This window comes from Zosterops lateralis (assembly GCF_965231275.1).
Source record: "Zosterops lateralis genome assembly, chromosome: 5".
Lineage (NCBI taxonomy): Eukaryota > Metazoa > Chordata > Aves > Passeriformes > Zosteropidae > Zosterops > Zosterops lateralis.
Genome location: NC_139766.1, coordinates 32,586,072 through 32,610,358, shown reverse-complemented (window position 1 = coordinate 32,610,358; position 24,287 = coordinate 32,586,072). Strand labels below are relative to the sequence as shown.

Here is a 24,287-nt window from a genome sequence, read left to right as displayed (position 1 = left end):
GCAGCGCGGGGCACCCGCGGGCCCCGCCCCCTGCCCTGCCATTGGCCGGCCGCGCGTCCCCCCGCGCTTCCTCCTTCCGCTCACTGGCTCCTTCGCGGTGACGTCCCCGCGCGAGCTCTCCTGACTGGCCGGAGGGGCGCGGCGGAGGCGCGGATTGGCCGCTCCCGCTGCCCTTCCGACGCCGCCCGGCGCTCGCTTCCTGAGGCGGCGGCCCGCCCGCGCCGCCCCCCGTGACCCGCGGCCGCTCCCAGCTGGCGCTTCCCGGCCGGCGCTTCCCGGCTCCATCCCGCCGCGCTGAGCGGCGCTACGGGGAGCAGGGGCCCGGGACAGCGGGGCGCTCTCGTGGCCGGCCTGGGCCGCCCTCCCGCCGTTGTCCCTCTGCCTCGCAGGCCGTCCCGGGCTCAAGATGACCCCTCCGAGCCACTGGGACTTCCCGGTGGAGCTGTGCTGCCGGCCCATGGCCTTCGTCACGCTCACCGGCCTGGACGTGGTGTACAACGCCGTGCACCGCGCCGTGTGGGACGCCTTCTGCGCCAACCGCAGGGCCGACCGCGTCCCCATCTCCTTCAAAGTGCTGCCCGGCGACCACGAGTACCCCAAGTGCAGGACCAAGGTAGCGAGCGGCGCCGGGCCCGCCCGCGGCCTGTCCTGGGGGGCCCCAGCCCGCTGCCCGGCAGCAGGAGCGGCCCAGGAGCGGGGATGGATGCGGGGTTTGGTGGCTCCCCGCGGGAAGGGCTGTGCTCCAGCTGCCCGGGGTGCACCGGCTGGCACCGCGCTCTTCCCCCGGTGCTGCAGGAGCAGTGTGGGAGCTTCACACCAGGGACATTGTGAGGGCGTTGTGATGGAGCGCCCTGGGTGCATGGGAAACTTGGAGGTGCCTTAGCTCATCAGCCAGAAGCAGAGAAAGCCCGTATGGTTTACTTTTTAAAGTACTTGGTACTCTTCTACATAGCATTAAGGTATCTTGTAAATGTGAGCTTTAATGAAACCCAAAATTTAACTTTGGAGAAACTAGTTACTTAGTGTATTCTGAAAAAACCCTAACCTAACCTATAATGCTCTTTTTAACAAATCATTTTACTTTAACCGAGTGAAACACCGCAGAAGGACTATCTCTGCTATTCTCTCTGCTTTGCAATAGCAAGTTAAGGAGCAGTGTCAATGAGTTTAACTATTTGAAAACTACATAGTTCCATGATGCTGGCAAAGGCAAAGAATCTAAACTGGTGTGACTGTTTTGAGACCAGTGTTTTCAATTGAGCCTAGTATTTCATGGCAGTGTATGAGATGTGCTCCTGAACATGAGCCTCTTCTCCAGTCTTCCTGGAATCTGTCCTTTGCTGTGAATATCTCAGACATCAGGCCTTGATGCCTGAGCTATTGAGGGATATGGCTTAATAGGAAGCAAAGGCTTGAAGGAAACCATGTTAAAGGAAAGATGACAAACATATTAAGTGACAAGATTGTAGAAGCTATGCCCTTTCTCCTGGTATAAATGTTTGTAAATGGATTTTGTAGCTTGCTTCAATATTCTCAATATTTTCAGAGGACATCCTATGAGTGGTATATTCCAAAAGGAATCCTGAAGACTGGTTGGATGAACAAACACCTGAACTTGGTTCCAGCACTTGTGGTGGTATTCTATGAACTAGACTGGGATGAGCCACAGTGGAAGGAAAAACAGTTGGAATGTGCTACTCGAGTTGAAATTGTCAGGTAGATTTTTTTCACTTGGTTTGTAATTTACTGTAAGCTAATATAAGTGTGAATTGCAGAATCTGTTTGCATTCTAGAACACTTTTTTTTTTCTTAAACAGAAATTAAGGGGAATTTGAACTTTGCTTTTTAATAAACAACTCACAGCAAAGAACTTTTGTAATGGTTTATTTGTAGAAGTTACTTAAGTAAAAACAGCCCCTAAAATTTTACTTGCTGAACTCAGCACAATTGTTCTGTCCCAAAAGAGGGAAGACAGCATTCTCTGAATGTTGGAACGTATTGTGTTGTTTGTCTTTTTTACCTTTGTAACATTCTTCCAGTGCTTCCATCTAGACTGAGATCTTATTTTGTTCTGGTTATTCAGAAATAAGAAGTGAAACCTTAACACTGTGCTATGTTGTCTTTATTTTAGACAAAGTTTGCAGGGAAGAAATACCAAAGTTGCTGTGGTTTTGATTCAGAAAAAAACACCATTGCCTCCAGGTACTTGGAAACTCTGTGCACAGTTGTGAAGTTCTCATTTTGCAGAAGGCCCAGTTGACTAAGCTGACACTGGTTTGTCACATTATCTTTGGTTCTTTGTCTGATGTCATTTACATTCATTAAATGCACTGTGACTGCAGGAAGGTGTAAGGATAGAAAGAGCTTTCAGGACAGTTGACCCTAAACATTTGATACTTTTGTCCCTGACTTCTCCCTTTTAAGTCTAAGTGTACTTTTTGATACACACTATCAGAGATTGTTTATATGGTAATGCATCTCGCCTGCCTTTTTGTAAGCAAGTTGCATTTTAAAAATTGCTTGAGATCAGGAAGACCAGTAAAAAGCATTGAGAACTTAGAGGAAAGGTATTTGGTACATACAGAGGTCTTTTGTCTTGCTTTTAATCAATAAAATTTTGGAGCCACATGGAGCTGTAAAATGTGATACACTTTAACTTTACATTTCTGTAGAAGACTGCATGCTTTCTCATGTCTGGCGAACCATTTTTTGGTTTTTGCTCTACTTGCTATATGTGTTTGTCTTTCCTGGATGCTATTGTATTTCTCAAGACACTGGATATTTAATTCTGTGAGAGATGAAAAAACTTACATCATACTCGTAATTATTTTGCTAAAAACTGGTAAAAAGTTTTTGCAGTGTGTTCTGCTGGATGAAGCACATAGTACTCTGAAAGAAGTAAGAATGAATGTGCTCTTGGTTTTATCTTTACTAGATTTTTCAATACTGCTTAGACCTTTTGGTCTACTTAATTTCATAACCTGACCTTTAAGCTTTTAGAATTGGTTTGACATTGCAGCACCACATACCATTTACTTGTGCTTTCCTTGACTTCACCAGGGGAAGATGTTATTGCATCAGAGAGGGCTGCAGCTTTATGTAATGCTTGTGACCTTTCTGGAAAATCACTCTTTGTACTTCCACACACTGATCATCTTGTTGGCTATATTATAAGGTGAGTGACTGTAACCCCCTGTCTTGCTCTGTTTGCTGAATGTGGGTTGGCTTACACAGCATCAGGCCTGCTGGCAGCAGATAATCTACACTTGTCTCAAAGGGGAAGATGGATCTGCTCACAAGAGTTAGGAGAGCATACTAAAGAGGCTTTAAACTAGACTTAAGTGGGAAAGGGATAAAACCAGTTTCAGTAAAAATAAGCCTGAGGTCAGCATGCCAGTGTTGGACTATTGGTGTGCTGGCAAGGGCCTTCATTCTGCTGGCTCAGTGGAGGTAGTGGATGGAAATCCATGCAGGGCTGTGTCCAGTTATGGGCACCTCAGTGCAAGGAACACACTGAGGTGCTAGAGTGTATCCAGAGAAGGGCAACAGAGCTGGAGCAAAAGCCTTATGAGGAGCAGCTGAGTGAGCTGGGGGTCTTTAGTCTGGAGAAAAGGAGGCTTGGGGAAGACCTAGTGCTCTCTACAGCTCCCTAAAAGGAAGCTGTAGTGGAGTACAGGTTGGTCTCTTCCCCAAGGCTTCCCTTCAAGCTGTAGGGCAAGAAATGGCTTGTTGCATCAGGGGAGATTTAGATTGGATATTAGGAAAAATTTCTTCATCAAAGGGGTAATCAGCATTGTAACAGGCTGCCTAGGGAAGAGGTTGAGTCACCATTGGAGGTGTATTAAAAAGACATGTAGATACTGTGCTTAGGGGCAGTAGGATGCCCTTAGTGGTGGACTTGGTAACAGGTTGACAGTTGCATTTGATGATCTTAAAGGTCTTTTCCAATCTAAACAATTCCATGATTCTAACAGAGAATTTGAGTGCTCATAGGTTAAGATGAATGCTATGTGGCACACTCATTGTAGACCAGCAGTGAATGTTTCACCTGTTTGCTGGAATTCTTCAAGTTATTCTGATGAATTCCACACAATTTCATTTCTCTGTGAGGTTGAATAACGACAGTCAGAGTTGTTACTTTTAAAGAAATATTCTTAGATATCCCAAGATATTCCCCAGGTAGAGGTAAAGTGGACTTTTCTACTCCTACAGTTGTTTTGGCCCTGCTGGTTCTAAATGATGTTCCATACAAGTATGTTTTTAGGTTTAACTCTTAGTGGGCTTTTGGTTTTTCCCCACTTCCACTTCCTGGCCATGTAGTTCTCGCCTTCTATTTATGCTGAGTGGCATCTATCTGGTTGCAAATATTATGTCTTTGTCATTTTATACATTTCTTTTGCCTTCTGTTTTGATATTTACACGGACTAAAACTTCAAATAACTTAGGAAGGCCTTTCAAAAGCAGATTAAGGAAAGGTAGACATTTCTGTGTTGATCTATAAAGAAGGCCTCAAACTAAGGCAAGTCATGTTTTACTGTAATTAGTTTTAATTTTTCCATATATTCTCAGGGAGGGGAGGGCTCACAGTCTGAGGCTAACTCTTCTCTCACCTTTGTATTTTCATATAAACAGTATAATTCTCAACATAAATTAGTGCTGTTATTCTATCCATGCTGCTCACAAGCTGCCATTGGAATTGATCAAAATGAAGTAACCATTGCTTCCGGCTTTCCATATTTTTTTCCGTACTAATTTGAGATTATAGTGACAGAAGTGGTACTTCAGCTGTTATTTCCTGCATGTGCTGGAGCTGTTGCATGTATTCCTCTCCTGGATTCTGATCTTGTTACAGTTGATTTTACTCCTTACAGCTTGATCATACAACATATGCTCCTCAGATCATACAACATATGCTCCTCAGATCCTCCTCAATCTCACATTGCAATTGGTGTTCTTGTCCTCTTTGTCCTCTCCCCCTGTGGGTCGCCTTGGGCTATTTCTCTTGCAGACAAGTTCCACTGTTACCTCTGCAACCGATGTAGCTGTTGATGTTGGGACAGAATGATGAAACCTAGTATGTGCTCTCATAATTTTATTTATTGCTATTTTTTTCTTCCCACTCCTTCTCCCACAGTCCAGCAAATAAGACGCTGCTCAGACATATTCTGTGAGCCCCAGCAGGGTTTTCTTGTTTTGACTTAGGGGCATCTCTCAACTTTCTGTTGCCTTGGAAAATCTGAACAGCTTATTCTGAGACTATCTTAAATGCTAGAGTTTGTTGTATGAGAAGTTAGTATATAAAGCTCTCAAACTTACTTGTTCTACTTATTACTGCCCCTTTTGTGAAAGTTTTTTGTCTGCAGACTCTTGCCCTGTGTGGTGACTTAGAGGAGTTAGGTAATGCCACAAGGTCCTTTGCCAACACTAAAATAAACACGATTAAAAGTAACTTATTTTGAAGAACTTCAGAATTTCTCTTGTATGTGGGAGAAACTTTGTGAAACTTATGAGCAACTTTGTTGCAGGTTGGAAAATGCTTTCTATGAGCATGCACAGACTTACTATTACACGGAAATAAGAAGAGTTAAATCTCATAAGGAGTTCTTGAACAAAACCACTCATCAGGTAATGTTACCCTATTTTTGAAATACCAAGTTATATTGTATGTTAAAACATGAAAATAAGAATTTGTTGCTTAAATGTTTCTATTCCCCCCTTCCAATTTGAGATGTCCTCTCTTAGTATAGAAAGTAAATCTGGTTCTATTTTCTGCAATTTAAACTTTTATTTTGATTGGTTTTGTTCTTACATTTGTCTTTCTCACATCTTCCTTAGAAGAGCTGCAGGGCAAAATTAAGTTCTCAGATTAAAAGGAAAAGTTTTTCATTTATCTACATGGTTTAACCTATTTGAGTGTAGTATCTTAAATTGTGGGATGTGCTTCCCTTAGATATTTTGTACTCAGAGCTGCACTCGATTTCAGTTTTTAACTTTTGCTTTTCAATTCCACTCGGACACATTATGTTCTGTTGTGTTTGCCAGCTTCACTCTCTTGGAAGCTGGAATCCAAGTGGTGAGCTCCCAACCACAATCAGCTCTGTTGGCATAGAGATTTTGGGGTGTTCCAAAGCCTCTCCCTTGTGCCAGGGTAACAGGCTTTGAATGGATTAAATCTATTGAAAGATCACTGCTGTGTCGTGGTGGCAAACAGAACTACTAGGAAACAGTTGCACAGTCAGTTTTTCAAGTCAAGTGCTGCATTATGTAAACCTCTGAAGTTACCACCTGTATCTCTTTATAGATAACATGGTATGTTTGGATGTTAGTGAATGATGTACACTGGTTGTGTTTTGCAGCTTTTGTTTGTTAGACACCAGTTCAAAATAGCCTTCTTCAGTGAGCTGAAACAGGATACACAGAATGCTCTCAAGTAAGACTCCTTATCTTCTCCCACCCTCTCTACCCCAAATTACTACTAAACCATAAACTGTGACAATTATTTTCCTGAATGCAAAATCATTTAAACATGTATGTAAGGGGCAAGTTCTTCACTGGAAAGAATGCTCTGCTTGGAAGACTGTTTTTCACTGTTGGCAGTCCTGTTCTGGAACTTTATCCTGTGTGATTTAACTCTAATTATTCCTGCTTAGGAATTACAGAACTGCATATAATCTTGTGCATGAATTGAGGGCTCATGAAACAAACATGCTGGAAATCAAGACCATGGCAGGATTTATAAATTACAAGGTAACAAGTGTACCTTCTAGTCTTTGACAACTGTTACTTAAAAGAAAAAAATTGAGGCACCTTTAATGGGGAAAAGTTGTAGAGTTCAGTTTTATATTGCATTTACAGAGATGGATTAGAAAGAGTTATCATTGGAACACCTGTTATGCTCAGACTTGCAGAGTCTTCTGAATTCCACATAAAAGAAAGATTCTTAGCTGAAGTTTGGGATTATCTTGAAGGATTTGAGTTCATTTGCAATGCAGTCTTCTGAAAGACTAGACTCTAACTCTCATTCTGTGCAGGGAGAATGAACACCAGGGCTGCTTGTTCCTTGAATGTTGTCTTCTTGCAAAGCTTAGGCCAGTATAGTTCAGTTAATTCTTGTTAGAGGGAAGAAAGTAACTCTCTAAGAATCATTCCATACTTCTGTGGTATTTTGAGGGCTTTTAGGCAAGGTGAAACTATCCCACCAGTTACAAGAATCTTGGAGTTGTATTCCATCAAATTCCATTTGCAGACTGCAGACTTCAAATTAATGATCTTTCTAGAGGCTCTGAAGTTCCCTGTTACATTTGGCAGTGAGTTATGTACTCTTCCATCGATGTCTTGGGCAAGAAGGGGCTGATAAATAGTATTAGATGAAGTAGAGAACCACATGGTTTCAGGTGTAGTACATTATGGTCTACATCTACTTTTCTACCTTTGTTTTTTATGCAATTTTTGCCCTTCAGAAATGTGTAAAATTAGTTGAGGGAATGGCGGGGTTGAGTGCTAATCCTTAGCAGCCTAACAGTGGTTTTTCATCTTATTTTTATCTATTCCTAGATCTGTCGCCTCTGTTTTCAACATAATACTCCACTGGATGCTATTGCACAGTTCAGGAAGCATATTGACCTATGCAAGAAAAAAATAGGAAGTGCAGAACTGGCTTTTGAGCATGCTGCCTGGATGTCCAAACAGTATGTTTTGCTTAGTAATGTTTTAAATAAACAGTGAACTTCAAAAGGTTTATTTGTCTAGACAAGATACAAATTCTTAGTTCTCTAAGAGATACATAAGAACATAAAATACACTGTTGTTCTGTTTTGCATCAATCATTGACTACTTTTCTCTTTGAATGAACAGAGTATGAAGTAAAGCAGCCATAGAACTTAGATGGAAAGGTTCAGAGAAATATCAGCAGTCTTGAGTAACCAGAACTTTCATTTGTAGGGTGTCTTTCAGTTCATATTGCTATTCTGTACATAATCTTGGTTATGAATGTTTTTTCAACAGGTTTCAGGCTTTTGGTGACTTGTTTGATGAAGCAATTAAGCTGGGATTGACAGCAATTCAAACTCAGAATCCAGGTTTCTATTACCAGCAGGCAGCCTACTATGCACAGGAACGGAAACAACTAGCAAGTATGCTTTGTAACCATGATGTAAGTTGGGAGGGGAAAAATGCTTTGTAATTAACCAGATAGTGAATTCCCTAATGTAAGTGGAACAATCTGTAATATGTGTAAATGAAATCCAAAGAACAGATATGTGCCTTTGTGATGCTTGCTAACATTACATGTATTCATCATGTATGTATTTGCCCCAGAACAAATGCATTAGTATTTATTTATTTATAAATATTTCTGACATGTTTTTTAGTTATTTTTAAAATATACTTTTACATCTCTGCATATCTCAAAACTCACTTTTTTTTCTAAGTATATTTATATGTGCACTGTATCTGGTGACTTACAGGAAGCAGAGAAACAAGAGCATTAGTACTAGGATGTTGGGAGAGGGGGGATGTTGTTTTAGTATTTTTCTAACACTTGCCTGGCAGAAAATGAAACAGGAACCCTTTTAATTACTGTATTTGCATTTGCAGTCGTCTGTGACATATCCCAACCCGGATCCCCTGGAAACACAAACTGGAGTGCTTGACTTCTATGGGCAAAGACCATGGCGGCAAGGAATATTAAGTATGTTTCTCTTCTGCTACAGAAATAGAAGCTTGAATTCTTATTAGAGATCAGATTAGAAAAGGGCTAATTTGCCTTAACATACACACTTTAAATGTTAAAAGATGCTGTATAAGGACTAGGTAGCTTTACTGTAATTTGCTGATTTTGGGTAGATTCTTTAAAACAAGGAGAAAGGTAGTTGTGTTTTAGAATTTTCCTTCTAGGGAGATACAGCTGCCTGTGAGGTAAAAGAATGTGTGAGTGTGTTTGAATTGATGCTTGCATTGCATATTGCCCATGGTATAAATTGTTCCCTTTGGGTCTGGACAAAATTCCAGGTTCATGGATTTTTTCATTGTCTTACACAGGCTTTGATCTTTCTGATCCTGAAAAGGAGAAGATGGGGATTTTATCCCTACAGTTAAAAGAGAAAAATGTTCTTCACTCGGTAAGTTTTATTCTTTAAAAAAAAATAAATCTGTTTATTTTAACATGACTGCAATGTTTGCATATATAATGATATCAGTAATGGTTTTATCTGCTAGGAGCTAATAATCACTTTGTTGAGTAATGCTGTCGCACAGTTCAAGAAATACAAATGTCCAAGAATGAAAAGTCATTTGAGTGAGTATAGATAATCAGATGCATTTTTTAAATTAAATTTTGCACAGGCTTTCAGTAGTGATCTGGAATTTTTTTTTCAGTGGTTCAAATGGGAGAAGAATATTACTATGCTAAAGATTATGCCAAAGCTTTGAAGTGAGTATCGTTTGTGATTGCTTCTTTTACGTTCTGTCTTCTCACTAGGACCCCATGTCTTATTGCTGTGGAATAATGTTGGCAACTTGTGTGAGATGCTCCTTGTATCTGGCTGTGATGGAAGCACAAGCTATTCAGTCTATGAACCCCACATACATTAAAGAAAGTAAAACAGATGTGTCAGTTATTAGAGCATAAAAACTTCGTGCTCTGAGCTGTTGTGGGAATTTGCCGTATTGGACAAATATTATCTATTTCTAGCTCACTGATTGAATGCTATCTATCTGGTCCCTCTTGTTTGAAGTAGGACAAATATATTTATCTGTTAGTAGCTGACTGGTCTTTACATGGAGGAGAAGATAGGCTAGAATTTGTTTCAAGCCTGATTGTTCTATGAACAAGCATTTTTTGTTTGTTAAGTAGATTTTTTGAAGTAGGCAGAAATTCTTATCTTAAATAGTTGTGAAGAGTTTAAAAAAATCACTGCTCTGCTTTGCTAGTAGCAGCAAACAGTGATCAGTATTAGGAACATATTAAGGTGTGTGGTTTTGCCTGATAAGGATTGATGCATATGTTGTGGACCTTTGAAATCCTTGAAGGGAGATAGGAAGGGGATAGGAAGTAGGAGAGAAAAGAAACATCTTGGCTTAAAGATCATTAAATTCCTTCAGTTTGGAATGGGACTTTATTGTGGGGGTTTGGTTTGTTTTTCTAAATACTTACTGCTTATTCAATAGTAAGGCATGTTTTTAATGCAGTATTGGACTAAGGCACTTCTGTCCAGTTGCTGTTTTGGTGATTCTTAATGTGAAGACAGGTGAATTTTCTTGTTGTTCTCTTGTGAAAATTTTCTTAGCTCAAAACAGAAAATTCAGAGAATAAATATTTCTTTATCATAGTTTCATGCTGTTTTCTATAAGTCATTGCCTTGTATAAACAGTAGACTTTAATCTAGCTTTTGTATTAGTGAAGATGAATTTTGTGTTAATGATACCAAATAAATGCAAGCTTCTAAAAATATCGGTGAATATAACTTCTTTCTTCTCAACTTTGTTGTGTTGCAGGCTCTTGGATTATGTTATGTGTGAATATCGCAGCGAAGGATGGTGGACCCTCCTCACTTCCATATTGACAACAGCACTCAAATGTTCATATCTGATGGCCCAGCTGAAAGATTATATAACATACTCTTTAGAGCTACTGGGCAGAGGTACTCTTTTAAGAATATTTTGAATATATGACAAATCATTGCCAGACACAGTGCTTACAGTACTTCAAATTATTTGACTACAAAATAACTGTGTACTTGTTACTTGTACAGATTTTTCCTGCCTTCTGTGCTACACTGGGAGTCAAGTTGTCTTTCTCTTCTTTTATAACATTCATTGCATTCAAATAGACTGTCAGGATATCTGAGACACAGAGCTTCATTTGAGACTGTTCTAATAATGTAACAGGAACTTCCTGAGCTTTGGGAGGGGAAAGAACTGTAATATAGCTAAAAGACAAAAACATTTTTCCTAGTAAGAAAGCTAACACGATTTTTCTGGACTTTAATATCCCAAATATGCTTCTCCCAGACTCCTTAATAGAACTTTACTGATGATATATGTATGTGGGATGTTTTAGGGAAAAAATGTGGCACAGGGTGGCTCTACAGTAACAATGCAAGCACTCTGGTCTGTGTAATGCCTGCAGAAATAATCTTTTTGGGCCCTAAATTGCTAATGCTACAATTAGTGCAAGTGCGGTAGAAATGGCTTTGCACCTCCTTAGAGGTAGCCAGGCTACTGTGCTTTGTCTTGAAGAATAGAAAATGGTGCAAAACCACCTTTCTTCAAGAAAAGAATGCTTATTTTAAGTAGTCCTTGTTTCTTCCTATCACCTTCTGTACTTGTTTTTTTCCAGTATTATCTGAGCTGGTGTCTTTGCATGTTCCAGACTTGTCTATGCTTTCTTCTGTTTTTAAATATAAACAAAAAGGAGGTATAACCATTATTCTTCTGAGACTTTGCTCCAATAAATTACAAAATGCTTGTCTAATCAAAAATATTTTACTTGGTTCCAGTGAAAGTAAGAGGAAACTTTTAAAATGGGAAAGTCCTTTGTTACTGGTAGATGGATGTTAGGTTTTTTTTCTCTGGAGTGTGTTATTTGAAAGATGCAATTTGAGGGAAAGATTTACTGTTAAGGTAAAAAAAAAGTAGAGACCCTTGCTTCCATCTTATAATCTTTGTTTTGTTCTCTTTATTAGCATCTACTCTTAAAGATGATCAGAAATCTCGAATAGAAAAAAATCTCATCAAAGTTCTGATGGTAAGTGGCAGAACTCCTATTACCTTTTTAAGTAATCCTAAGAGTGGTCAGTGTCTGGCAACCTTCTTTTATTGCTCTTTGTAATCATTTTACTACATATAGAATGAAAGCCCCGATCCTGAACCTGATTGTGACACTGCTGCTGTGAAAGCATCACAGAAATTGTGGGCTGACCGTGTTTCCTTGGCAGGCAGTAATATTTTTACAATAGAAGTCCAAGATTTTATACCATTTGGTAAGTAAAAAAGCAAATTTACACCAGATCATAAAGCTGGATGTAATTATACCTTGAAAATAACTAATTAGGGTGAAAATACAAAGGGTGTATTAAAACTAATGACAGTGTTCTAGCCTTGCTCTGTTCCTTGTCTAAGTCAACAAGAAATTATTTATTAAGAAATAATGAGAGAAGTCAGTGATCTCTTATCCCTGATATGGATTAATAAAGAATTCCCTGCTTTTTGCAAGACTTCTGACATTCTGGTGTGCTTTGAAGTAAGACTCCGAGGAAAGAGGGCAGAATGTGTTCAAAGTAATACTTGCCATTGAAAAGGGAGCATGAGTGACATCCAAGTGTACAGGAGTATCTATTTTCTGCTGGACATCTGCATCTCCTCTCCTGTGCAAAGGTTTTGGCCTAGTGCTGAAAAGTGGCTTTCTGTGACAGTGTTAGTAGCCAAATTTGTCCACTTGGAAAACAAAGTTCTAAGAGTATACACAGTATACACACACAATTCTTGTCACAATCATTTCAGGAGTGTGCTTCTGGAATGTAATGTTATAGTTTGTTTAACACCTACTTCTTGTTTCTTTTTGGTTTTTCTTTTTCTTTTCTTTTTTAATTTCAGTACAGTGCAAAGCAAAATTTCTCGCTCCTAGTTTTCATGTTGACGTTCCTGTGCAGTTTGATGTATACTTGAGAGCTGATTGTCCTCATCCTATCAGGTTTTCTAAGCTCTGCATCAGTTTCAATAATCAGGTACCTCTGTTCTAACTATTTCTGACCTAGTGATCAAAACTGATAATAAGAGTGGAATAACATTTTATTGGTTTTAAATGTTAAAAAAAAAAATCAAAAGTTTTTTCCAAAAATTATGTTAAAACTTAAGCTGAAAGGTATTTGGGTTTTTAATGCATTATCTATTGCTTTTGACAGGAATATTGATACTGGAATAAGACTCTGAAGTTTAATTAGTTCATCTGTCATATCTAGGTTTTCTTATGAAGCTTGTTTAAGTTTTAGAATTATTTTAATGTCTTATTTCTTCTGATTCATGAAGTTATATTAATATAATGGATATCTTGTGTCAAAGAATTGCAGTGTAATTACTTGCTAATCTAACTTTGATACTGTGAAAAGTAGGAAAAACCCATACAGTTTGATCCAGTAACACAGAGCCTTAATATTTGCTATATTGCCATTACTCTCTAAAGATTTCTTCAGTCTGAATGTATCAACTTTTTTCCCCACTCCTACATTGTAGGATTACAACCAATACTGTGTTGTAGAAGAAGCCTATCAGAAAAGTGATATTCTAGAACAGTCATCACAAGGAACAATGTGCTTAGTGCCTGGCAAAACAAGAAAGTTCTCTTTCAAATTTGTTGCAAAAACTGAAGATGTAGGAAAGAAGATTGAGGTTTGTCCATTTGTTTTGTACCCTTCTTACTGTTACATACAGTGAGCTGCAATGTGCCCCTAATCTGGCACCAGCTAAAAAGATGCTGCAGTTCTGAATGTCTGAATTCTTGTAACTGAGTATCAAAAGTCAGTGAAACTATTAACAATGACAAAATACAAAACCACAAAAAATGAAGAATTGTTTCAAGATTTTTTTTAACTTTTTTTTTTTAAATATGTGCAATACTTAAAAAGTGATTGGTGGTATATTACTATGGGAGGGTAGGAAATTGAAACCTAGTACACTGCTTGCACCTGAATATGGATACTTTTCCACTGCTATTTCATTAAATGAAATCTTGGGGTGGTGAGGTCCTCAGTCTCCAAGCTCAGAAGCTTTTTGGTGCTACAAGTATTTGCTATGTCTGTATGTTGGAAAAATGTGTTTCTACAATAGGTGGTGGAAAGGTTCACCAATAGGTGTTTAAATTTGTGTCTGTCAGATCACTTCTGTGGATTTGATCCTGGGAAGTGAATCTGGCCGCTGTGTGATTCTGAACTGGCGAGGAGGAGGGGGAGATGCTTCCTCATCTCAAGAAGCATTGCAGGCAGCACGGTCCTTCAAGCGAAGACCTAAGCTTCCAGACAATGAAGTGCACTGGGACACTTTGACTATTCAGGCAAGCACCATGTGAGTAACTGGGCTTCCAAAGTGGTCTTTTTTTTTATTGACTTGTTCCCATCATGATGTTTTTCAGGAGTTCTCACATCTCTTAATTTAATAGGCCACCAGTTGTGGAAACTTTCTTAAACAATAGGGTGTTTTAGTCTCCTTTAAACTAGGCTGAAAAGCAAGTTAAGAAAGATACAATAACTGAGTCTTTTCTCTTAAAGGATTATTTCTAGAGTGCCAAACATTTCTGTTCAGCTCCGTCATGAACCTCCTGCCCTGACTAATGAAATGTATTGTTTGATTGTGACAGTCCAGTCACATGAGGAGACAGTGGCCAAAGATGTCAAGCTTACAGCAGGTTTAAAGCCAGGTATTTGGGGTTATTTTCTTTTAATCCAGCAGTCTCATAATTGACTCCTTTTTGTGGATGCAATGCAGAGAAATATAAGAAACTGTTTTCTTGCAGTAATTAAAACCCAAACCAAAGTGAAAATTGGGAATGATGAAATACCAGTGGTAAGCACAACAGCTAACAGACTCATTCAGTTATGATCATTTTAACTACTGCTTGTCTGTGGTGCTTACATAGGTATTTTCAGAATGTAAATCTTTCCAAGTTTGAAAGAAAACATGAAAGCTTTTGTATTCCTTTCTAACTTTTTATTCAATTTGTTTGTAACTAAATTTTTTCCCCCAAACAGGGATCTTTTTCTTTCAGTTGAGCTGAAAGGACTAGACAGTGCTGAAAGTACTAGATAAGTGTTTTCTAAGTATAGGCTTTGTGGGTTTTCTCTCACACCCACCCTTCTTTTTTTTGCTTTCCCTGCCCTGGACAACGTGGTTTGGTTTTTAAACCACTTGAAATATGGGGAGCAATGGAGCACTGAAGCAGTATTTCTTAGACAGCAAAGGAAAAAGATGCAAATATTGTATATCTAAGTCCTAGCTATCTGTATGTAGATATTGCTGACAGTTTTCAGTGTGTGAAGCCCAAATGTTATACTCAGTATGCCTCTTTGTAGCAATTATCCTGAAAGACAAAAATATTTTTTTAAGCCACTAGCACATAGGATGCCTTACGTTCTGTGTATTCTGAAATAGAACCTTGTTTTCTATGGAGTTGTATGGTTCATTAAAGTCAGTGGAGTATTCTTGAAACTTGTTTGATTGGGTGTTTGGGCTTGGCTCCTGAAGCCATGTTTAATAGATGGTCTTTGTTTTTCTTTTTTTTTTTTTTTTCCTTGCTTGATCTAATCTCTTTAACATGGGATATGCAAGGTCAGTGTGCGTTTGTTGAGTGCATTAAAAGAACAATTGAAATCTGACATTTCATTTATAGGGAAGGTGATGTATTTTCCACAGTTGTAACTCTTTGGCAAGATGTGGCTTGTTTTGCTTTGAAAATGATCCCACTTAATTTCAGTAATGCCATTATTCTAGTTAAGCTCTGATTGAAGAATGGTGTCATTTAATATGTATGCACTTCTTTTTATGTATTTTCAACACCAACTTGAAAGAAAAGTTTTTAAAATATGTGAAATCATTAAACCATGTTCTTGAAAACAAAAGAATCACAGAACAGTGAAACTTCCTTTGTACTTCATTATAGAGTGTCAAGAAAAACTTGCATCACATAGTCCCGTTCTGTTACATAGATGGAGGGAACATCTAGATATTATTTCTGATTTTTGAGATTTTTTTTTTTCCTGGCCCAAAATGATGAAACAATAAACTTGCAAGGATGCAAATGCTTCAACTTGGAAAATTTTGAGGTGTTATCAAATCTGTCTTCTGATGGTACTTTTGAAATAATCTCTTGATAAAATGAACTGTGTTAATTCCTCATGCACTGCTTTTTGAGTTTTTTTGTTTGTTTGTTTGTTTGTTTTTTTTTTTTACTTTTAGTTTTCATGCTTTAGTGGTGTAAACCTGTGTGAATATGAACACTGTTTTTAATCCTAGGGCAAGATGCCAACCTGACTCAGAAAACTCAGGTGACTCTTCATGGAACAGATGCATGTGACGACTCTTTTCCTGCACTGCTTCCTGATATTCCTGTAGGAGACTTGCAACCAGGGGAAAAGGTCAAGGCTTAAAACCTTACTTTTATATCACACTCAGGAAAATAGGGACCAACTAATGAAAAGACTCCTAGACAGACTTCAGTTTACTTTCTGATATCAGAACCAATAAATTAAATGCTTATGGCATATTTTGCCTACTGTTTGCATGTAGTTTAGTATTCCTTTAATGAGATGACCTTTTGGACTAAATTGGAGAACAAGGTATGATACAGCTGGGAGATATGAAATGAGGCTAATTTCAACTTCTAATGAAATGCACTGCTTGATGGACAGTAGATAATGGCAAGTGAGATTCGAGATGGTAGGGGATCAAATCGCTAAAGGAGGATCAGTGCACTAAACTGAAGTTGTGACTAGTAAGTTAGGAGTTGGTTATGTCATACATTACACAGTTATGGTTCTTTTTTTGTATTGTAACAGACAAGCATCTGGAACAAACAAATCCAGTGATGCAGCTGGAGTTGGGCTGCTCTGGTTAGAATCATTTGCTGCATGATCCAGATTGTGCGTTCTAGGAGATACATTATGGTCAAAATAATGCCCATTCTACTGTTGCCCTGTTGGACCAAGTCAGATAATTAACAACTTTTGGACAGCTCTAGGCCTAATTAATGTAGTTTAGAAATAGCTCATACAATCTCCTTTATTTTGCAGCTGGAAAAACCGATATACATCCGTTGTGGAACAGTTGGTACAAGAATGTTTCTGTTTTACATTTCTTACTTAATCAACACTGTTGTTGAGGGCAAAGAAATCCTCTGCAGGTGTCACCGGGTAGGTTTTAAAGATCCACCATTTGCATTTTATACTGATAAATTTGTGAAATACAAGAAATATTCTAAAAGCTGTAATTTTGAGTATCTTAGAACTCTTTCCAGGAGATAGAATAAATGCTAAATCAGCAGTATGGTAGCATGAGCAGTTCCATAATTATTAGCTTAAGAAGAATTTTCTACATTTATTTGTAAATATCTTGAAAGATATGCTCCTCCCTGGGGAGGACTTGGTTAAAATAATGATTAAAAGTAACTTTACATTAATAATCTTTGACATCAATAGCCAGGCCTTAAGCTGAATATATTTGTTTTCTTCTCTTCTTCCCATCCCTTTCGTTGCCTCTAAAGGATGAAACTGTAACCATAGACACAGTATTTCCTTTTGATGTTGCTGTCAAGTTTGTCTCCACAAAGGTATGTGTTTGAAAAGTTGTTCATGTTTTGGAATCACAGCACTTTGGAGTCACACCCTGTTTAGTTAGAAATAGTCAGTGCTTGTGTGTGTCTTGACAGCTGGAGCACTTGGACAGAGTATTTGCGGATATACCGTTTTTACTGATGACAGACATCCTGAGTGCCTCTCCTTGGCCTCTCACTATTGTAACAAGCCAGTTACAGCTGTCAGCTTCCATGACCCCAGTAGATCAACTGGAATCTTATGTGGAGAATGGTAAGTTTTCTTAGAGGATGTTCTCTATCAGAAGGATATTTTTTGCATAAATTGAGAGTCGTAAAGGGGGACACTTTAAATAGTGTTTGCTTAATTGAACTTTAAGTAGAAGAAAGCTGCTTAGTACTCTAGTTGCTTGCCAGAATACAACTAGTAAAATGTAGTTCTTTAAAATGTAGTTCTGCTTCACTAGGTCAACCAAATAACTTGGATGATGGATGGTAAACAAAATTCTAAATGTAATAGACACAAGGGAAAGCACCTGAAGTACTTCTGAAATGCAACTTCTTAGATACTCATATGAAAAGATACTCAATATTTCCAGTATTTCTGGACCATATATACTTTATGGAATTCAAATACATGTGATAGAAGCAGTATCCAAAGGCCAGTGATCCATGCCCATGATTGCAGTCACAAAACTGAAAAATGTGAAACTGGAAAGGGTAGGTTATAAAGAACAACCAGTTATAACCATCCTTTTTTTAATATTACCACAGTTTAGTAACTTATTACTTATATTTTAAGTTCTCTTGAAGATCTCAGCCATTAAAACTGCAGTGTGTTAGCTTTAAAGTTAAATAAGTAGAGTACTTAAAAGTAGACCTGATCCAAAATCATCCAACAAAACATTGTCTTTGCTTTTGTGGCATCAGAGATATGAATTGGGTGCTCTGTCAAAACTTTGGGTCCAGTGAGTTATTCTGGATGGTTGCCTGCATGTGGGGAAGCTGTCCACTCATGTAATCAAGGACTTGCAAGGCTCTACTTGCTCTGTTGATTCAAGGGTTGCCTGGTAAAAAGCAATTATTTCCCAGGTCCTTTAGTCTTCAAACTGATATTTCATCTTCATCTCTGGCACCTTGTGCTTCATGGCTTCTGGTTGATGCTTCCAAAGAGCTAAGTGCCAGGACATATGAACCCTGTAGGTATCAACCATTCAGCTATCTGTCCTTTGGTTGATGGGGTTTTTTTAAATATTAATGATAAGTTTTGAAAGATTGAAGCCTATTTTCTTAGTACTTTTTTGAAATCACTCCCTACATGAAAAGACACTATTTTTTTAGTTTATTTGAATGGAGAAAAAAGAGGAAAAAGTGAGAACTCAGTTTCACTGAAAAGCTGGTAGATTTTTCTTGTATTCTTTCTCTTTCCCAGCCCTCATCCATTTAAGAGGGAGAGAGGATGTGTCCATGTTAATTTTCAATTTCAAGCATCAGAGGCATCTTATGCTGATATCTTGGAATCTGCTGTAGAAGTGTAGAATTTGAATTGGCATTATTTTGCTTTTTGTGTGTGTTTATGAACTCTAAATTTGCAATGACTCATTCTATGTGTACCGTAAAGATATTATAATGTTATTCAGAAAGTAAAGTGACATATATTTGTGTATGTTACCCTTCCATGTACTGGAATACTTCCCAATCTATTGGATTTATACATTATGTAAGTAAACTTTGCAAAGCACTTCAAAGGCCTTTCTGCCTGAATGCTTGTGTTTGTGACATATTGCATTTCTAGACTTGGTGGCTTAGGCTGTTATTATGCTTTGATTTTAAACAAAATCTTGCTGATAGTTGTTTTACAGACAGGTGAGAGTGCCAGTGAGTGCTTTTGCCTTCGATGTCCTCCAGTTACTAATGCTAGTGGAGTGGCAACTGGATGTTATATAATTTCCTGGAAGAGGTAAGTATCTCTTGGCCTTGATAAGGAGGGGAAATAAGCTGATTTGTTTTTAGGAATGATAGCGGGTTGTCGGGTTTTGGTTTTTTTTGGGAGTGGGGAGGAGTGCAGAAAAAAACAAAAAAAGGTTTGTATTTTCCTGTAACAAACACTGTCTAGTCTTTGGACCTAATATTTGCTACTTAGTTTGTATACTTACTTGATACTTTATGTAGTATAATATTCAGCATGGTCTGTATTTGACTTTTTCCTGCAGAAGTTCACCTGTGGAAAGTGTACCTGTTGTTACCACAGTCATCACTCTACCACATGTAATTGTAGAGAGCATTCCCCTCCATGTTAATGCAGGTAATATTAATTTGGCAACAACATACACGTCCCAATTAGAATTTTTAAGACTGCAGAAATTTTTACAGCACCCAGAGCTTCAATTTACTGTGGCAAAATACAGAAAAGTGGTGCTGAATATTATGGAGCTAGAGAAAGAAGCTGCCTGAAGGCTTGCTCTTCTTTCCCCACTTGAAGAGAAGGGGAGGAAGGTAGTTACACAAATGTTTTCTCCTAAAAGCTCTCAGTAGAGCTGACATAGTACTCGACCTGTGTTATGTGGCAGCACAGAGACTGGAGTTACCTCTGCTGATGCTGCCTTCCCAGTAGGTTTCTCTAGATGCCTTTGGCAACAGTTCCATCCACACCACGTTCTGGGTGCATCCCAGGAAGAAACAGACTGGAAAGCTGTAGATGTTTGTTGGCACATGAAATGTTTCTCTTCTAGCACTTCACCTGCACAGCAACAGAGGGGGATTGAAATGCCCACCAAACACACATAATTTCAATGCTTTCCTCGGCTTGGTTTCATTTGTACTGAGATTCTTCCACTATCCTCCTATCCTGTTACACTTTGAGGGAGCTTCCTGACAGTATCTGATTAGATTTTGGTAAGCTGAAAATAGTCAGCAGCAATGGAAGTGACTTCCTAGTTAGTATTCCTGGGCAGTGTTAGCATCTGGGAGGTTTGTAACTAGATGTTGAAACAAATGTAGTGAAGCTGTGTTCTGTTGTTTAATCTGTTTCTAAAAAAACTTGTCAAAAGAGCTTTAGATGCTAGTTCTTGTATCTTTTTTTCTTAAATTTTCACTGCTTTTTGCAATAGACTTTTTTTTTTTCAAGTGGGACTTGAAGATGTATTTTGTATTTGAGATTGCATATTTTCTTTCCAAAGATCTGCCATCATTTGGTCGAGTCCGAGAGTCCTTACCTGTCAGGTATCACCTGCAAAATAAGACCAATTTAGTCCAGGATGTGGAGGTGTCCGTGGAACCCAGTGATGCCTTCATGTTCTCTGGCCTTAAACAGGTACAGAATTATCACATCCACTGATCCTGCTGGTTATCTGATAGTGAAGAGTACATTGATTAGACTTACACTGATGTACAGAGAGGAGAAACTCATTGTTTTTTAGATGTTTAAAGTATGGTAAATTCTGTCTGGAAGAATATATGAATGAAGACTCCATTTTAAAAAGGGCTAGATGGAAGCCTGTCTAGGAGCTGTCTATGGGTAACATGGTGTTCCAGTATAGAAGCAATAGTTTAACTAGAATTGGAAATTAGTTGCATTCTTTCTGGTTAGATATTAACCAGTTCGTAAATAGAAAGTAAACAGAACTTTTGGGCACAGAACTTAACTGTGATTGTGGCTTTCTTTTCTTCCTTTTTTCTTAAGATCCGGCTAAGAATCCTTCCTGGCACCCAGCAGGAGATGTTATATAACTTCTATCCTCTGATGGCTGGCTATCAGCAGTTACCTTCTCTTCACATTAACCTGATGCGATTCCCAAACTTCACCAATCAGCTGCTCAGACGTTTCATACCGACACACATTTTTGTAAAGGTGAGGCTGTGAGGAGTGACTTGTGTTCAAAGGCTCCCCTTGGGGCCCCTCACATTCTGGGGACAACCACCCCAGCTGTGGTCAAAGCTGAGTGTCTCTAAGCAGACTAAAATGTCCAGCTTGTAACAGGGTTACTTGCTTTGAAAAATCTTGTGCTGTGTACTGGTGTTGTCAGCCAAAATCTTTAGGAAATCTGTATCAGTGCTGTATGTATTTAGTTACCACTAGGTGAACAAACTGAATGTGCTTGTCTGTGTGCCTGTTGTTCTGTTCCTTGTCTCACTCTGTAAAATGAATTTAAAAATTGCCTCTATTTTAAACAGAAGAGTGAGCTAAATAATCAAATACTTTTAATACTATAATTCATAGCACTTCTGAAAAAAGTGTTTGAGTAACCCATATGACTAGGTTCAGAGACACTATAGCATCCCACACCTCCCTAAATAACTTATAAAAACACATTCTGTCAGTGAATCAGCCTAGATTCTTTTTCATAAGTTGTATAACTTATGGTGGAAGACAGTCCAATCATGCCATGAAAAACAGATCTTTTGACTTCCTAAGAATCATTTAAATCCATTTGCCCAAACTACTGCTGCTGTCTCTAGAATATTTTGTTCACTTTCTATTCACAGTCTTAACAAGCAAGGAGCCCAAAGACTTGTTTATATGGTTTGAGATGGACTTGTTCAGACATCTGTAATCATGTTTCTAGGAAATGGGCCTGGTATCATTTCAGTTTTGTTTTAACCAAAAGAGATAGGCAGAACTTACTTTTTGAGTATGCTGGCTGTTACTGGCTCTTCAAGATTGGTTGTCAGGGTATCCTCTTAAGTAAATAGAAGACACATTTTTTTCTCAAAAGCATGGTGTTCATACAACTTTTGTAGACTCTCAAGCTTCAGAATTTTTTGCTTTGGAGTTGTCAGAACCTCAGAAAACCTTATTGTAAAGATGCCTTTTCTTCTTTAAAATTTCTTCCTTGCTCTCTTCTATCTCTAGTGATGTTCCTTAAAATTCCTCCAAGAAACTGTCAGTCTAATTCCTGTTTTACACATTGATCAGCTTTCTATACTGCAGTAGATGCTCAGAGCTCTGATCAGCCAGGCCTTGTGCTAAGCTGTGCAGATAGGTGTGGAGAAGGTATTAACAGGGCAGTTGAGGAGCTGAGGCCTCTACCAAGTACTCAGGGGGCCAAACTGAAGTTTCAGTTCTATGTCCTCTATTTGTGCCATTATTGGAAACCTTTAGAAGTAGGATAAGCTTAATGTAAGCTTAAGCTAGACTTGGGTACCAGAGCTACATTGACAACACAGTGTATTGCAGAGTTAGTTTCCTAGTAGTCTATCTTTTCTGTCCAGGTGTGCGTTTTTTGGTTGGGTTTGGACTTTTTGAGGGGGAGTTTGTTTGGATGGCTTGTTTTGGGTTTGTTTTGTTTTTTTTTTTTAATTCTCTGTCTTTATTTTCTTAAAGCCTCAGGGTCGTCAAGCAGATGACAACTCGATTGCAGCTGCATAACTTTGAGACCTGTACTTCTGCACTTAAAAAAATGGGATGTTACACAGAATATGTAAAGCTCACTTTGGAAACATGGCTCTGATCAAACCATAAGAATTAAATTTTATTTTGGGATTACAACTCTTAGCAGAACTAATGTTTAAAAAAAAAGCTAGTGTTTCATAGACTTTCTTTAAGGAATAAACACATGGGGAAATCTTGGTGCTTTATTTAACAGAAGCATTTTTTTTGAAGTTAATTTTGAACGTCAAAATCTTAAAAGTATTATTGAGGCATATTAAATGTCTTGAGTATTTAAGTGAAGAAATGCTAATTCATTTGACCAAACCTGAAAGATGTTTTCACAGTTAGCAGTTTAAGTGCAAAGTTTGTATTTACTATTAGAGATTTACAACATTGAAAATTATCATTTTTTACAGAAGTTTGTCCTGTGCCACTTGTGTTGAAGACAGAGCAGGTTGTGCAGTAGCACTGTAAATTACAAATGGTTGCATTGTACTATTGCAATTGAGCAGCTTACTAGTCCTTTAAAACCTTAACTCTCAAAAGACACTATTTCTCCTGGGTAAGCCATACATCTGATTTTGAATTCAACAGCTAGTCTAAAGAACAGAGATTCAGTCATACCAGCTGGGCTATCCAACCTGGAGCTGATGTGGTTTGGAGTTGGTCTTACACACAGAGTTTCCAGATTAAAGACATGTCTTGGTAGTTTCCTGCTGTGTGAACTTAAAAAATAGACATCCTACTGTTGTACAGCTCTGGAGGAACTGGTGTGTAAAGTACAGTAAAATATGTATATATAAAAAATTGCATTGTGAAAATTTGCGTTGTTTAACTTTCTAAATAATTAAATTTTGGTTGCTTGGGAAATACCTTATTTATTGTCAAAGTGAAGTTCTAATAAACTGCTTGTGACGGACTACTTCTGAAACTGTCCCTAACTGCATTGCTTTCACAGTTTTTTTTTTAACTCTAATCTCACTTGTGGACTGATGCATCCATCTATGGCACTGAAGTCCAAAATAACAGCTGTGATGTTTGAAGGAGAGCATGAATGGAGTCCTGAAAAAATATATATGTGAGGATATACAGTTTTTCCATGGAGTGCAGAGGTAGTTATATAATGAGAGTTCTTCCAATGTATAGATGAGGCTAAGAAGAAGACTGACAAACTGTGCTAGGAAGAACAAATTACATCTTCCTTATTCTTTGCTTAAATGTCCTGAACTAAGTGGCAATCATGGAATAGGTATATTTCTCTTTTTGTTTTTTTCTTTTTTTCTTTTTTTTGTTTTTAAGAGTGGAAAATGTGTTTATTTTCCAGGTTGTTTTTTTTTTTTTTTTTTTGTTTGGCTTAAGTTGCCACTTAGGTTGCAGCAATGCTGGCACCTCTGTTACTACTTCTTAAAAGACATGTTGATGCAAGCAGTGTGTTTGGTAGAGAAGTGGGGTGCCTTCCCCCACCCCCAACACAGTCTAACAGTGGTTTTTATCCCTTTGAGAAAGGAGAAGGCATAAAATACTTTCATGGTTACAATAATGTTGAAGTCTTAAGGGAATTGTATAAATATGTTCCTACATAAAATTGTGAGTAATAAGAATAATACAGAAATACAGGCA

The 24,287-nt window shown here is 38.3% G+C and overlaps 1 protein-coding gene across 1 annotated transcript; it reads left to right on the top strand.

Annotated features, from left to right (window-relative positions):
• Positions 1–406: 406 nt before the first annotated feature.
• Positions 407–23,589, top strand: TRAPPC11 (trafficking protein particle complex subunit 11; the record flags this gene model as incomplete). The annotated part of the gene is made up of 29 exons (XM_083860867.1): positions 407–613; positions 1,547–1,716; positions 2,132–2,202; positions 3,061–3,175; positions 5,526–5,625; positions 6,357–6,430; positions 6,651–6,747; positions 7,555–7,688; positions 8,005–8,152; positions 8,596–8,689; positions 9,040–9,119; positions 9,217–9,295; positions 9,376–9,430; positions 10,495–10,640; positions 11,685–11,746; positions 11,849–11,981; positions 12,595–12,725; positions 13,231–13,386; positions 13,871–14,058; positions 14,262–14,410; positions 16,003–16,124; positions 16,779–16,898; positions 17,249–17,314; positions 17,414–17,570; positions 19,148–19,256; positions 19,510–19,601; positions 20,476–20,609; positions 20,979–21,146; positions 22,620–23,589. 29 exons carry the CDS (start codon positions 407–409, stop codon positions 22,662–22,664), a joined length of 3,402 nt encoding a protein of 1,133 aa, XP_083716993.1. The 3' UTR covers positions 22,665–23,589.
• Positions 23,590–24,287: the final 698 nt, after the last annotated feature.